Below are 14,441 nucleotides of genomic sequence, written 5' to 3' on the forward strand. Positions count from 1 at the left end.
CAAAATTATTAGCTGAGGCAGAGTATGATACCAAAAGGTTTGTAGATCGAGAAGGGTGTTTAATATCCGCCTAAACAACAGACCAGGTTGAGACCAACTACGCTCTTCTGGCTCTGTTTAATTTCCCATTTCCTATCAGAACCGAAATCATTAAGTGAATTGTTTTAATATTCATTTACTCTTTGTCCAAGCTCTTCGTTATCCTATATTTTTGTCATAAACTGTAATCATATGAATAATTTGAAGATTAACAAGTTCATCGTGTTTGAGCGATTAACCGCCATTTTCTTAATAGCGGCTGTACTGAATGATGAACAGAGACTGTTACGTAACCTGTTTCAAAACTACAGCAAATCTTCTCGACCCGTCCTCAAAAGAAATTCCCAAGTGGTCGTCATATTTAGAGCAAAACTCAAACAGATAATAGATTTGGTAAGTAGGAATAAATAGTAAGTGTTAATGAAATTAATTAGAGATACTGGAATAGCAAACAGATGAAAAACTTAAATGAGAGCTAACGAGGGTAAGCGAGTCACGAAAAAGCCCCAAGGATGGTGCCTACAGTATTACTTTATTGTATTTTATTTTACTTTTATGCGAATGAAAATAACTTTTATCAACTGGAATAACGAAATGAAATTGCGAGAGAAAGTTCGTGTATTTACCTGCTGGGTTTTCAGATATAGGTAATACCTCCCTTATATTCACAAAGCTTATCAGTAAGTAGTATCCCCATACTTGTTATAATTTAAAGCATTATTCGCCAACACAAGTTGTATTAGCGACCAATAAGTTAAAGGAATTTTAGTTTGTTGATTCGATAGAATAAAGTGGCCGCTGTATGTTAAAGAAAAACAATAAACACGATTCAGGTTCACTGTATATGTCCCGTATCATTTATGACGTAGCACAGTAACAATATAGAGTTAAATATACATACCGTTTAAAAACAAACCTCTCCAGGAAATGCATTTCGATTCCTACTCACTAACAAGCAAACTTTAAGTCTGTTAGAAATACACTTGGCTGCGCAATTATATCACACCCTCAATATGGTATCATAGTTCAAAAGTAGGTGGGGTGGCTGCAAATGCATCTGTAGCAGTAGTTTTAAAAGTTTTAACGTGAGAATATTCTAGCCAGTGATGAGATACACCTAATTGCAATAAGGTTGTCATAGAAAAAAGCAAAAAGCAAAAAGCAAAAAGTTAAATAGGAATTAATTAGCATGTAATTATCATAGCTTGCAACATTCACAACACACAAGCTTATAGCTGAATATTAATCGCGTAATATGAGAGAAATCATTTGCATCAGCCGGCTTCTTCGAGGCTGATTCATCCACTGAATTTCAAACGTGCTCGAATTACAAAGGTGTATCGGATAACTACTAAAGAAATAATAGCTCCATTTTCTTTTAATAAATATAGCCTGGGGTAAATTCCAGGAACTCAAAGCGTGTTTTAGATTAGTGCTAAATAGAAAAGCCAGTCTGCGTATGGTTTGCAGTGCACAACACCATCTGATCACAATTTTCAAGCAGCAAATCAGGGGCGTAGGCAGGACTTTTCATCGCGGAGAGGATAAGGGGGTCCTCCGCCAGTTCCTCACCTGATCCACAGACCAAGCTTCGTTTGTTAGGACATAAGAGATTGGCGACTGAAAGTGCGACAACTAAGACATAACATTGCTCGCGTCAATTTACCTTTTTCTTTTTCGAATTGTGCGACGTCTGTACATGTTGATGGAGAATGTTGGCTCTAAAATGACTATGGCGCCTGTCTATCTTACAGCGCGGAATTACATAATTATCTCTTGTTATTGTGAATGAATTCTTAAATAATTGTTAACTACTGAATTAAAATACGCAGATGTAAATCACATGGTTAATTTATTCCTATTTGGCTTTTTGCTTTTTGCTTTTTTCTATGACAACGTTATTGCAATTAGGTGTACTTTAAACGTTACCACTAATTCTACAATTGATTGAGTCAAGAAAACTCATTTGAAAAAGTCAATTCTGCCGTTAAGGCCCTCACAGCACGCTCTGTTTTACTCTTATTCCGTTTAGAAGGACAATGAACAACTCTTACAAGTAATCCTCTACACCTATCAGGTAATTATGGCAATTATCAACATCTAAACCCGATAACACTTTTCAGTTAACTCTGTGGAAGACAGAACCTGTTTCCTGTACTCTTTGACCGTTTTGTTGGTTTTACCTCATGTATGTTCATTTAGAAGTGCCACGGCAAATACGGGAATATCTAATCGAACTGGGTTGTTGTTGTTGTTCAAAGACAGCTCTTAAACATGGTCGCCGTCAGGGGTTTTAGGGACTTTAAACAAATCGCTACGGCTACTTCTACTACGGCGGTCGTGGATGCAGAGTCGTGGGGAGAGTACGTCACCGTAGCCCGCCAAATTTCAATTTTAAGAAAGCGGCGCCCAAACAATGACTACGGGATTTCTCGTTCATTTGCTTTCTCTGTTAATCAACAAAACGCAGGGAAGACGTAATTATTGGAAAACCAGAAGTGTCAAATACTTTCTTGATAAAGATTTTAAAACCAGTGATTGTGAAAACTAGGGAAAAAAGGTGAGTTTTAAACTCGCGTAGTAGCGACTACTCCACAAGACAGGTCATTGTAGGATTTGGCGCTGCAGCGAAAGGTCATTTCCAAGCATGCGCAGTGCGTCATTTTTGGGCTCTTTTACTCGATTTCCGAAGTCCCTAACATCGCTGTTAAAGAATTTACGTTTTTGAAACTTTGTCACGTTCTTTCCATCTCGCTTAAAATGTCAGATTTAGGTGAATATAGAGTATCATGGTACGCAACATTTTTTCAGGAATGGATCAACCCCCTTTTGACGTGGAATGCATCTGATTTCGGTGGTATCGACGAGATCAATGTAGACGCTTCCAAAGTGTGGGTTCCAGATATCGTGCTTTATAACAGGTATTGGTTCGAACTACCATATCCAGTCCAAGAGGGATAAAAAATCGTTCCTGTTACTGAACACGTTGTATCTGATTAACATACTGCTCAAGTGGGGGCCGGGGAAAGCACCTTGCAGTTTAAGGATGTGTCAACGGCCCGTCTTTATAAAGCATTCCCTCTAAGGTATATTAAAAAGTACTTCTAGACGATATAAAAAGAACTTCTTAATGTTTGGTTGCCTTAAGGTCAATTTAGGTACTTGAACTCACTTTACTTATTAAGACTGATTTTTAAGTCTGGTAATTGCTTTTCAATTTCTTTGCAACTTAAGTGCGGAATTTACATTTCCTGGAGGGACACACAAGTACAAGACAGACGTTGTCATCTATTCAAATGGACGAACGATATGGTTAGCTCCAGCAATGTTTGTGACAGTCTGCCGATTGGACGTCAGGTAAACACTGGCGTTAGCAACGTCATCATTAGGTTAAGCTTGACAAGAGCTTTAAATGAGAATATGATCTATTTAACTTACAAAAACACGCCTTTTGGATGGTCCTCGTTTTAGAATTAAGCTGAGTGACCAGATCGCTGTCAAATCAATGGTCTGATGGACTGTTCCAACACTTGGTAAATTTCTAGCATCCTAGAAGGAAAAATACAAATCATTCATTGCTTAGGTATAATCATTAGGAAATGAATGGGTGTAACTGCTATGCCCGTTTCCCTCTAGAATCCTGCAATTATGGCATTAATTTTTCATGTCATTTCCACCATCAGGTATATAACGAACTCACAATAGCCGTTGCTCTTCAGTTGGCTTGATAAGCGCAATGAATGAAGCGTTGCATCCAGTCATCAATTGGGTTCGATTCCCGGTCAAGCCTGAATTTTTTCAGGTTCTTTTTCAACCGCTTGGATTGTTCATTCTACTGCAAAGATCACGTTCAATTTCATAATTACGACATTACTGATTTTTTCCCCTTGTTAAGTTTATAAAGTAAGGGCCATGTTGTTTATAACGTTAACATAAAATCATGCTTATATCCTCGTAAGATATTTCCCGTTTGACGAACAAAAGTGTCCCATGAAATTTGGCAGCTGGACTCACGATGAAAGCCGCTTGGACATGCGCATTCTTACGAATGCCTCAAGTGATGACATCTACACAGAACATGGTGAATGGCAACTACTAAATATAGAACAGAAAAGGTGACTGTAGCTTACAGTTTATAGTGTATAGTTGTCTGCTTGTTTATAGTATATGATTGTCTGGCAATAAATTATCTAACTTTATTGTCCAATAATTTCGAGCGAATTACACAGTCTTAAAACTGTTACAACGACAAACGTGTTCACTACAATAACAAATTTACTTTATGTAAATACACTTCACAATATTGGAAATTTTACAACTAGACAAAACGAGGTGGGTTACGGTTGACGGCTACTGAATTGATTTTAATTGACACGAATGAAACAACAAAAACAAACTGTAAAAAAGGGAAAGAAACACAAAAGAAGGAAACATTACTTGCAAAACTTTAATGACTTTAGGCGTGCTAATATTTGTCATTTCAGAAGTTCAAAGTTGTACGACTGCTGCCCTAAACCGTACGTTGACATTACCTACACCATTCACGTTCGGCGTAAGTCATTGTTTTACACACTGTATCTGATTATCCCTGCTTTGATCATCACCACTATGGTCCTGATAGGCTTCTATCTTCCACCGGAATCCGGAGAGAGAATGCAGCTTGGAATCACTGTGCTGTTAGCTATGATTGTTTTCTTACAGTTTGTCTATCAGAACCTCCCTTCTACATCCGATGGCGCTCCTCTTTTGGGCAAGTTCTATATTATCACCATGGTTCTAATCTCCCTCTCATTGGCAGCAACCTGCCTAGTGCTTAATTACTCTTACGGTCACCATGGTGATGGTGAGATGCCAATGTGGGTTCGTTTAATTATTCTTGACTGGCTCGGAAGGTTCTTTGGATCAAGGAATTCATTTGGCAAACGCCGGAGAATCATGACAAGTGACGATATCTTAAAGAGAAACGAATGGAAAACTGCTGCCCGTATTTTGGATAAATTCTTCATTGTTTTCTTTGCACTGTTAATCACTATTGTTTCACTCTCGATGTTCTTTCAAGCTCCCCACTGACTCGATTACGACGATGGTGCCAAATACAAAAATTTTTCTTTTTGAAAATACGAAACAGGTATAACAAACTTTCAACTTAGATTGAACCCATGAAACTCTTGAAAAATTGTTTCCTCCATGAAAATACTGGAGGCCAATCACCTTACTTAACACCGACTACAAGATTGCAGGGAAAGCTGTTGCAAGGAGAATCGAACAAATGCTACCAAAAATAATCTACTCTGATAAAAAAGGATTTATTAAAGGTCGCTATATTGGCGAGAACATAAGGCTGATTAGTGATATAACAGAATATACAAAAGCTCAAAACCTATCAGGGATATTATTGTCATTAGATTTTAAAAAAGCGTTTGATACTCTTGAATGGCCGTATATCAATAGAATGTTAGATACTTTGAATTTTGGAGAGAGTTAAAAGATGGATTAGCGTTTTTTATGTAAATATTGAAACAGCAATTTTTAAATGATGGATTTGCAACCAAATGGTTTAAGCCCTCGAAAGGAGTAAGACAGGGGTGTCCACTCTCCCCATACCTCTTTGTTCTCAGCGCCGCAAATTTTAGCTGCTAAAATTCGTCAAAACAATCTTATGAAAGGAATCTATTTTTTTGGAAATGAAGCTGAATAAGCCAATTTGCGGATGATACTAATTTACTCTGTGCTGATATTAGCTCTGTGGAAAATGCATTTGTTACCATAAATAATTTTGGAGACATTTCAGGCTTGCAGCTTAATGTCAAAAAAAACACAGACAGCAGTATAGTTAGGAAAGTGGTCCAAGAATCGCTCCACACCGTTGCAGTTAAACCGGGAGGTCTCAACTTTTTGTTAAGATGCAACTACGACCCAAGGTATCTACACCCAAAACTACCTATTTTTATACAGATATACTGTCGTTCTTCGTCCAAATAAAAACGTCAACTTAAACAAAAGAATGAACAAAACATGGAAATGGAAATCCTTTCTTTATAAGGGAATGGTTTGCAAAAGGAAATATTTCAATAAAGGATCTCCTACAGGAGAATGGACAATTTCTTACTTATGAGGAGTTTCAAAACTAACTACAGTCCACTAAGAACTTTATTGACGCCATTAAGACAATACATATACCGGACGACCACAAACTAGTGTCCTTTGACGTGAAACCACTGTTCACCTGTATTCCACTTTAAATGGTTCTAAACTGTACTGAGAACGCTATTAAGAACTCTACTGTTGAACTACCACTACCTACAGACGACATTATGGACCTACTCAACCTCTGTTTGACTTCGACGTACTTTCAGTACAACGGCAGACATTACAAACAGTTACACGGTACAGCTATGGGCTCTCCAGATTCTGTTGTTGTAGCAGAAATTGTCATGCAAACATCGAGGAACAAGCCCCAGCTATACCTCTCTGGTAACGTTACGTTGACGACACATTTACTGCCGTACACAAAGAAAGAATCGACGCCTTAACACCTTAACAGACAGAACGCGGACATACAGGTTACCAAGGAGATCGAAGAAAATGGTAAGATACCTTTTCTAGACTGCTTAGTCACCCGCGACAACAACAAACTACAGTAATGATAACACAACATGTTATACCCTAACAGGAATGTAAAATACAATCAAACAGAACAAAACTTTAATCCTAGATCGGCCTTTCAGGAACAGGGCCCTGGTGGATATATTATTTTCTCATTTCGTTGGATGAGTTTGGACTCGGTCCTCCTTATCATGTGGATATTTTAAGGTTTTATAAATTACTCTTTGCCTAGTCTGGTGAGTAAAATCACGATTATATATCATGAAGTTCATTCGTATCAATCTTGCGAAATGCCTCTCAGATTGTGCAATGAAATAAGGAGAATAAATCATCCGGCCTCGTGTCCCACAATAAAAACAATCCCGGGGGGGACGGGGGCGGTACTCCCTCATATAGGTATATGTGCCGCCCCGTTGGTCTGAGTGTTGGAATCAGTGTTACTGTGAGTATTCCGTCTAACGAAGTCCGTGTTGTAATTGTTCTTACTAAAAACGTTGTTAAGATAATCAGTCTCGTCTTGTAGGCTGTCAGGTGAGTCGCAAACTAGTTGCGCTCGTCTCGTCAAAGTCCGGTTAGTTGTAGCCTTGTGAGAGGTCGGGTTGTGCAAAGACTGGTCTAGTAATTGGTCGGTATGTGTCGGTTTTCTGCAAATAGTCGTTTGTATCTCTCCACGTGCAACGTTCCAGCTTCTGTTTATCATGTAATAAGTTGCAATTTATCGCGCGATAATTTTTAAATTTTCATGCAATATCGATCATGATAACTTCAGATTTTAATTAACCATTCAAATCAATATATTAGATCACTAAATATTCTTCTACGGTTTACTTTAGCGGAATTTTGTTGAGTGCTTAACAGTGGGAAACAGTTCAGTCGCTGAAACAGCTACTTTTTCGATCCGTCATTTTCCGCGTTCAGAAATCATGGAGAAGCCTCTACCAATGGACAGCTTCTGGAAAGTCATTGGGAGATTTCTGTTTTCTAAGAGGAAAAAAAAACAGAATTGAACAAGAGAGATCATGTCAAGATTTGTCTTTCTTCAAGTGTTTTATTGTTCATAGAACTAAACAGAAGATTTGTAAAATGGATGGCAACAGATTCGAGGATCTAACCTAGAACTGCAATCGGGATCGAATTCGTCGCGGCCGCTCAATGGAATCACTGAGGACTCATTTATTCAGGGTTAGCCTCGACCTAAGGTAACTATATTCACTCATTCCAATCAGAATAAGACCTGTTTACAACTGTGTTTATTGTTTTTAACTTCAATTCAGGCACCTGCTAGCCGGTATTTGTAAACATTTTACGTTAGGTCGAGGCTGTCTTGTGTAAATGAGTCTTCAGTGCTTCTATTCAGCGGCCGCGGCGAATTCGAAACTGGACTACTGATTAGGCCTGTACTGACGATACAATACGAAAACATTTTACAACCATAAAACTGTAAAAGAGACAGGCAATTGAAGGAAACGAATACGCATTATATCCACGCATTTTAATGCTTTTGGACGGGTGAGGTCCTTTTCTCCCCTTTGTAGAACAAGCAGATTATACATTTCTAGACCCATTAAAGTTTCAGCTGTTAAGAAGCGAATTTAACAAGCATAGATCTTTGTAGCGATACCTTATTTTTGACATTTTGACGAATCCTGCAAGAGTTACACACAAAAACCCTCCTTTTCTTTTGGGTGGGGGGGGGGGGGGGGGGAACACTTCAAGATGACATTAAAATTTTCCCGGATTTCGGTTTCCACAAACAATAATTTCTCGGATTCCGGCATCCTGATTCTTACATCGGGCGAAAGCACAGTTATTCATTAACAACTAGTTGAATTTCCGCAGTTAACAAATGAAAAAGGCAGAACTACTTAGATGTACCGTGTTATTCTAAATCATATTTTTAATAATCAAAGACAAGAAAATGAAAACTCACGGCTTTTTCTTCAGTTTCACTTCAACGCTGAAGCCATTCTTGAGATTCAGGAAGGTGATTTTTTGGCCTGCATCATCCACCCATACATTAGGCTTGTAACTATCCGGGTCATCATGGACCATGAGGGAAACGATACTTCGCTGTACTGGTGTCTTCAGTGTGACCGTTATTTTACGCTCTCTGCTCGATGATTGATACAATTCTTCTTCCCTCGCGTCACCTGAGTTATTTAAACGTCGCTTTACTTCAAGATTTATACTTGGGGAGCTGATGCTGAGGTGAATAAACTCCACAGTCTCCTCAACCATGATTAGAATATTTCCTCTGTTGACTTCCGCTACCGGACCATTGGTGGGAAGAGATGTAGATGGTTGGAAAATGACATAGGCTGTAACGGGATGGTTGAGTGGGGTCCAGGTCTTAGGCAATATGACAAACTGAACGACATGAGCTACCTTACTTTTCTCCAGCACGTTATAAGCTTTCATTTTTGTTTCCTGGGCGGATGCTAGTTTATATGGTGTTGGAGAATATGTTGGAGTCGGAATTATGACTGCATATTCGTATTGTGAAGGAAAGCCAACATGTTCGAGCCACGCCGTACCGTACTTCCCGAATGTAGGAGTTTTCCCGTCCTCTGTTTTGGATATTTGATTTTTAATGTGCACCTTTAACATATCCTTACTGGCATCTGGTATGTAGTAAAAATTCCCTTTTGTGTCAGTAAGCGTCGAAAATTTTTGTCCTTGTTTCGACGGTGTTGATTTCGAAATAGACGTCGAGAGTCTTTTTACTACCCCATTAATCTTTATGGAAAGTGATTCTGTCAGCTTGTCTTGAAAAAGCGTTGTCTGAACGATTTTACCTCCAGTGTTTTTTGCTACTATGTCGCTTCCTAAACAAACTAGCAAATTTTCAAAAAAGAAAACCGATTTTTTGAACTCGAAATCTATCTTTTTTCGCCAATCGCTCAGACTATAGTTTGGCTGTTCAAAATCCATGCCAAAAATACCATTTTCCAAGATACTGGTACCTTTAAACGTGAGACCTCCTACCAAATCCTTTGGGTTGTAAAACCTTCCTTTTTTCAATTTCAAAGCATTAAGGTCCAATGCGAGTGTCGTTGCTCCAGGGACTTTGGTCCAATCCCAACCATTTTCGACGTCATGAACTTTCACTGTTGGCAATCAGCAAAGCACCATGACTGGCAAACATGCCAAAAACGTTTTCATTCTTTTTGTTCTCAAAATCCCAGAGAAAACGATTAAATCCCTTGACTGTAACAGCCCAGTTTTTGCGTCGATGGATAGACAGAGCAGCAAAATTCTTGGACCAGTGACCTTCAGGGGAGGACTCGGGATAAACGCCTCTCAATTTAGCATTATCTTTAACCTTTATACAAAGAAAATTATTATTCATTAAAAATATTTCTCCGTTTCTGATTGCCTAAAATCCCACGCATAATTCATCATGACCATTTATTGTCGACCAAATTTAGAAGAATTTTGCGATATGTGAACTGATTACGCCAATCGTGAGGCAAATTTGCCAGATTATTCAACGGTTAAACGAGAAGACCTGGGAACGAGGTTGAGTTGTTTTGGTAGAGGATACCAAATGGCGGAACATTTCACTCGTTTCACGAGTAGGCGAACTATTGGCTAAAAACATAGCAAGAACAGCAAGAAGACAACTCGACAGACGACATCTGCTATCTGAAGAGTATTTGCAGAACTGAAAAACCCTTTATCTCCTAAACTTGCCGATAAATATGCACTATCGAAGATGAACTTAACATCGATGAAGGTAAGCATGTTTTAGCTTGTTTTTTAACTAGGAATTATTTTGAATGAATTATAAAACAATTATTGAATTCGGCTTTCCTATCACGGAGGGTGTTATCCGGCCTCGGCGGATAACACCCTCCTCGTTCTTCATAATTCTTCAGATGATACGAAAGCCGAGTTTAATAATGGCTAATTATTATTCATTCAAAATATTTCTCCATTTCTGATTTGCTAAATGCACACGCATAATTCACCATAACCAGCTACTGTTGACCAAATTTGGAAGAATTTTGCGATTAATCAACCGATGGCGTCAAAAAGGCGGCACAGTTGCAGGTTATTGCACCGTTAACCGTGAAGACCCGAGGAAGAGGTTGAGTTGTTTTGGCTGTGAAAGAAAAAGGGCCGAACAGTCGGCGGAACATTTTACTCGTTTCACGACGAAATATTGTCTAAAAACATAGCAAGAAGACAACTGGACGGACATCTGCTATTTTGGAGTATATTTGCAGACCTGAACAGCACTTTATCTTCTAAACATGCACTATCGAGGTGAACTTAACATTGACGAAGGTAAGCATGTTTTGGCTTGTTTTTAAACTAGGAATTGTTTTGAATGAATAATAAAGCAATTAATGAATTCGGCTTTCATACGAGGTAAATATTCCTAAAGTCACTATTCACTGAGATTGAAAAGAATAATTGTTTTAGTATATACACACAAAGAGATCTCAACAAAATCAGAGAGGAAACCATTAAAACGTACGATTTGATTGACGGATCAAATACGCAAAAGTTTAAAATAGATCTTTTCTTTTCAGGTATATTGCTTGCTTCTTCCAAATTTGGTCAACGTCAGTTCGTTATGGAAAATTAGTAAAATCCAACTAGTGGTCTATTATAAATGCTGCGTTCTGATTGGTTGAGCTACTACCAGGCTATATGTTATAGCCCAAGCGGCAAAAAAGGATTTAAAAGTCTATTTTTAACCAGCTAAAGTTGTTTTGTCTCGATATTTTTGAACAACCAGTTGGATTTTACTACTGCAATTATTCCTCTCGCCAGTCAATAGCCCATTGACTCAGAGCCCATTTGGGCTCGAGGAATAATTGTTAATTAGCCGGAGGTTTCAAGCCCATCAGAAACGGCGAAATCTTTTGAATTAATGATAACAATAGTTATCGAATCAGTTTCAGAAACTAAGGCAGCTGAACTTACCGCTTCCATGATGTCCAGAGAGCCCAAACTGTTGTAATAGTACTTCACTTTGTAACCTCCATCTTCCAGATAACTGTTGACGGTTGTGTCGTTATATAACCTTAAAAACATTTCCGGTTTATTCGTGCTAACTGCACTGCTAGCAGCTATTTCTGATTGCTCAGTGCACGGATGGGAAACACTGATGTAAGCAAAGGCAGGTAGTAGAATTAAAATCTTTTTGTTAGAATAGCTTGGCATACGTCCGTTAACACTGTTTGGTGTGGAATACTTCACCGCAATTATACGCATCGTTTCAAGTCCCCGTCTGATATTGTTTTCTGATGAAGCCGATAAAGCGAATTCAGTTCCCCCAAGAAGGTAGTAAACCAAGGCAGCAGTGTGTAACGCCTGAGGCACGTAAGCGGGTCCATAGAAGGCTTTATGGTGATATCCGACAAAGTCAGGTTTGATGACTCCTCCGAGACCTTCGTTCACAGCCAGAGCGTTGTTCATCCACCGAACTAGGGCTTCCATGTCTCGAATTTTGGCTTTGATTTCATCATCAGTGCTACTTGGCATTACCAGGACAGTCATTAATCTAAACAACATCAGCGTGATAATTCGGTCAGCAGTCGTTCCTTTGATTTCAAACGAGGGCGATTGATAAATCTCTCCAAACTCATTGAACCATTTGGCTGTCTTTATCAAGTCCAACAATTTGGATTTGTTTTTAAGAGAGTCCTTAATAAGGAACAGACTATGCATAAATCCAGCTCCGTTTCGATTCCACTCGTGGTCCAATGATCCAAGGCCACTGCCGTCTGCAAATCCTTGTTGCTTTATATAATCTAGAATGTTGTTGATCTTGTTTAGACGATGAAGGTTGAGTTTAATTATTGCCTTTTTCAGTAGGTCAGGGGTAAGACGCCCTGAAGGGGGAAAGTAGCTTTTTAATTGATTTATCATGTTTTTGTTGTCACCTGCTATGGCTTTTAAGGCATTGCCCTTGGCGTCAGAGTTGAGGTCACCCAGAAACGCAGCGACAGTATCTTTTATTTCTTTGCTTCGAGATCTTATGTAAAATTCAAGTGATAAGGGTAAGAGGATTTTTTCTAAAATGGTACCAAACTTTTCAGAACCTCTGCAGTCTCGGCAGAAGAGAGGTGGACCTATGACTTTACCACTGATCGAATCCAGGTCTAGAGTACCGTACTCTTCATGCGCCTTTTTGATAATCCTTGAGAGGGAATTCCAACGCCTCCTGAGAAAGCTGCCACTTGGAAAGTGGGGAGAAGTTTTGTTTTCTGAGCAGTACCAGTTAATCAGACGGCTTTCGATCAATTCTAGGCTAATTTTTTTGGACTTGTCGACTGTCGAAGGTAATGGAGGAATGGCTTGTTGACTCCACTTATAAGTCTGCTGCCAGGTGTTTCCTATGCCATAGATTTCCAATCCAAATGGACTGATAGGAGGAACAACTTTGTCGCGGGACTGGCCACCAATACTTTTCAGAAATTGAAGAAAATCTATATAAATTGTGTCCGCCCCGTTAAGGACAAAGTTGACCTCATTAATTACAGTCGGTTTTTTCAAGCTGGCACTATCAATTTTGCATTCATCGAATTTGACCCACACTCCTCTCCACCCTTCAAAGTCAAGATTAGCTTGAAATCTGGCAACAGGTTTTCTGGAATTTTTAAATTCTACAGTTAATGTTTTCCCTGGTGATGGCCTTTCTTTGTAAAACCAAACTTTTACGCCGCCTCGTCTCAACCAATCATTTGGAATTTCGGACCCTGGTCGAGTTTGAAGTTTCAATTCCAGCTTCAGGCTAGAGGCACTAAAAGCCACCCACTTCAACGAATGTGAACCATGCTTGACAACAACCATTTTGTTGGATCTTGTTACGGTACCGGACTCTGGTGGAGTAGGCTTGAAACAATTTTCTTCGCCTTTAACCTCGAAATCAAATTTCTTGTCGTTATTGTAGACACAAGCAGGAGAAACTAACGGAAGAAAAGGTAAACTCATGTAAATGACTTGTTTTTCTTCACATGCTTCATTGTACAAACCAAAATCAAAGCATAGCATGGAAAACAATGGCGCTGCAATTGCATGTTGGAGCAATATGCAACCGTAACGATAGTATATTGCTCCAAATTAATCGGGTCTTTCTAATTTGATCAGCGTCAGCTGGTTTTTACGAATTAGCCGGAGGATTAAAGACTATCAGAAATGAAGAAATATTTTGAATGAATAACAGTTGTAGGTTTTAGTTTTTACACAAGGTCCCGAAATGTGACTTTGTGAACAAGCGTGCATTTTGCAATTACAATCACAAGCTTTATACCAGGTCTCGAGAGGTTAACAAAATTAATGAAGGTACCAGGTATGCCGGAAGACTTATTCCTGGAAAGAAGCCTTATTGATTTAAGTGATATGACAAAATTGAAATTTGAGAAGATGGCAATGACGACAGTACTTTATTTAAGTTCTGTGTTTGATAGATAGAGCTTTGCTTTCTTCCTGGAAACTTACCTTGACTCTACATTTGCCTGGCGAGTCAAACAAGACGTTTAATACCTACCCTGTGCTTGAGCCTGCCATAACGGAACCATGAACCAAACGTGGTACAAAAGTGAAACAACGAGAAACGTTAACATGTTTCTCAAACCTTCACCTGCGTTCAACATAAAGGGAGTGAATAATGTTATCTTGAAGTCTAGGATGCTAAATATTCAATGCTCAACTTTTTTGTGACTTGATTTAATCCCAGTTGGCAATGCGTAGATTTGTTTGAAACAAATCAGTGATAGAACATTAATTTACGAGAGGTAAGAAATGGACAGTTCCTGAGCGTGCGTGATATCGGAAATTTG

General features: G+C 38.9%; 1 protein-coding gene and 1 pseudogene across 1 annotated transcript; one reads left to right on the forward strand and one right to left on the reverse strand.

Moving 5' to 3' along the window:
- The first annotated feature begins 231 nt into the window (after positions 1–231).
- On the forward strand, positions 232–5,194 carry LOC140933118 (acetylcholine receptor subunit alpha-type acr-16-like). The gene is made up of 6 exons (XM_073382635.1): positions 232–432; positions 2,072–2,116; positions 2,851–2,960; positions 3,274–3,396; positions 3,999–4,154; positions 4,524–5,194. Exons 1-6 carry the CDS (start codon positions 232–234, stop codon positions 5,107–5,109), a joined length of 1,221 nt encoding a protein of 406 aa, XP_073238736.1. The 3' UTR covers positions 5,110–5,194.
- A 3,377-nt stretch (positions 5,195–8,571) lies between these two features.
- On the reverse strand, positions 8,572–13,653 carry LOC140933120 (chondroitin sulfate ABC exolyase-like; annotated as a pseudogene).
- Between the last annotated feature and the right edge of the window lie 788 nt (positions 13,654–14,441).

Source organism: Porites lutea, chromosome 4 (assembly GCF_958299795.1).
Source record: "Porites lutea chromosome 4, jaPorLute2.1, whole genome shotgun sequence".
In the NCBI taxonomy this organism is placed as follows: domain Eukaryota; kingdom Metazoa; phylum Cnidaria; class Anthozoa; order Scleractinia; family Poritidae; genus Porites; species Porites lutea.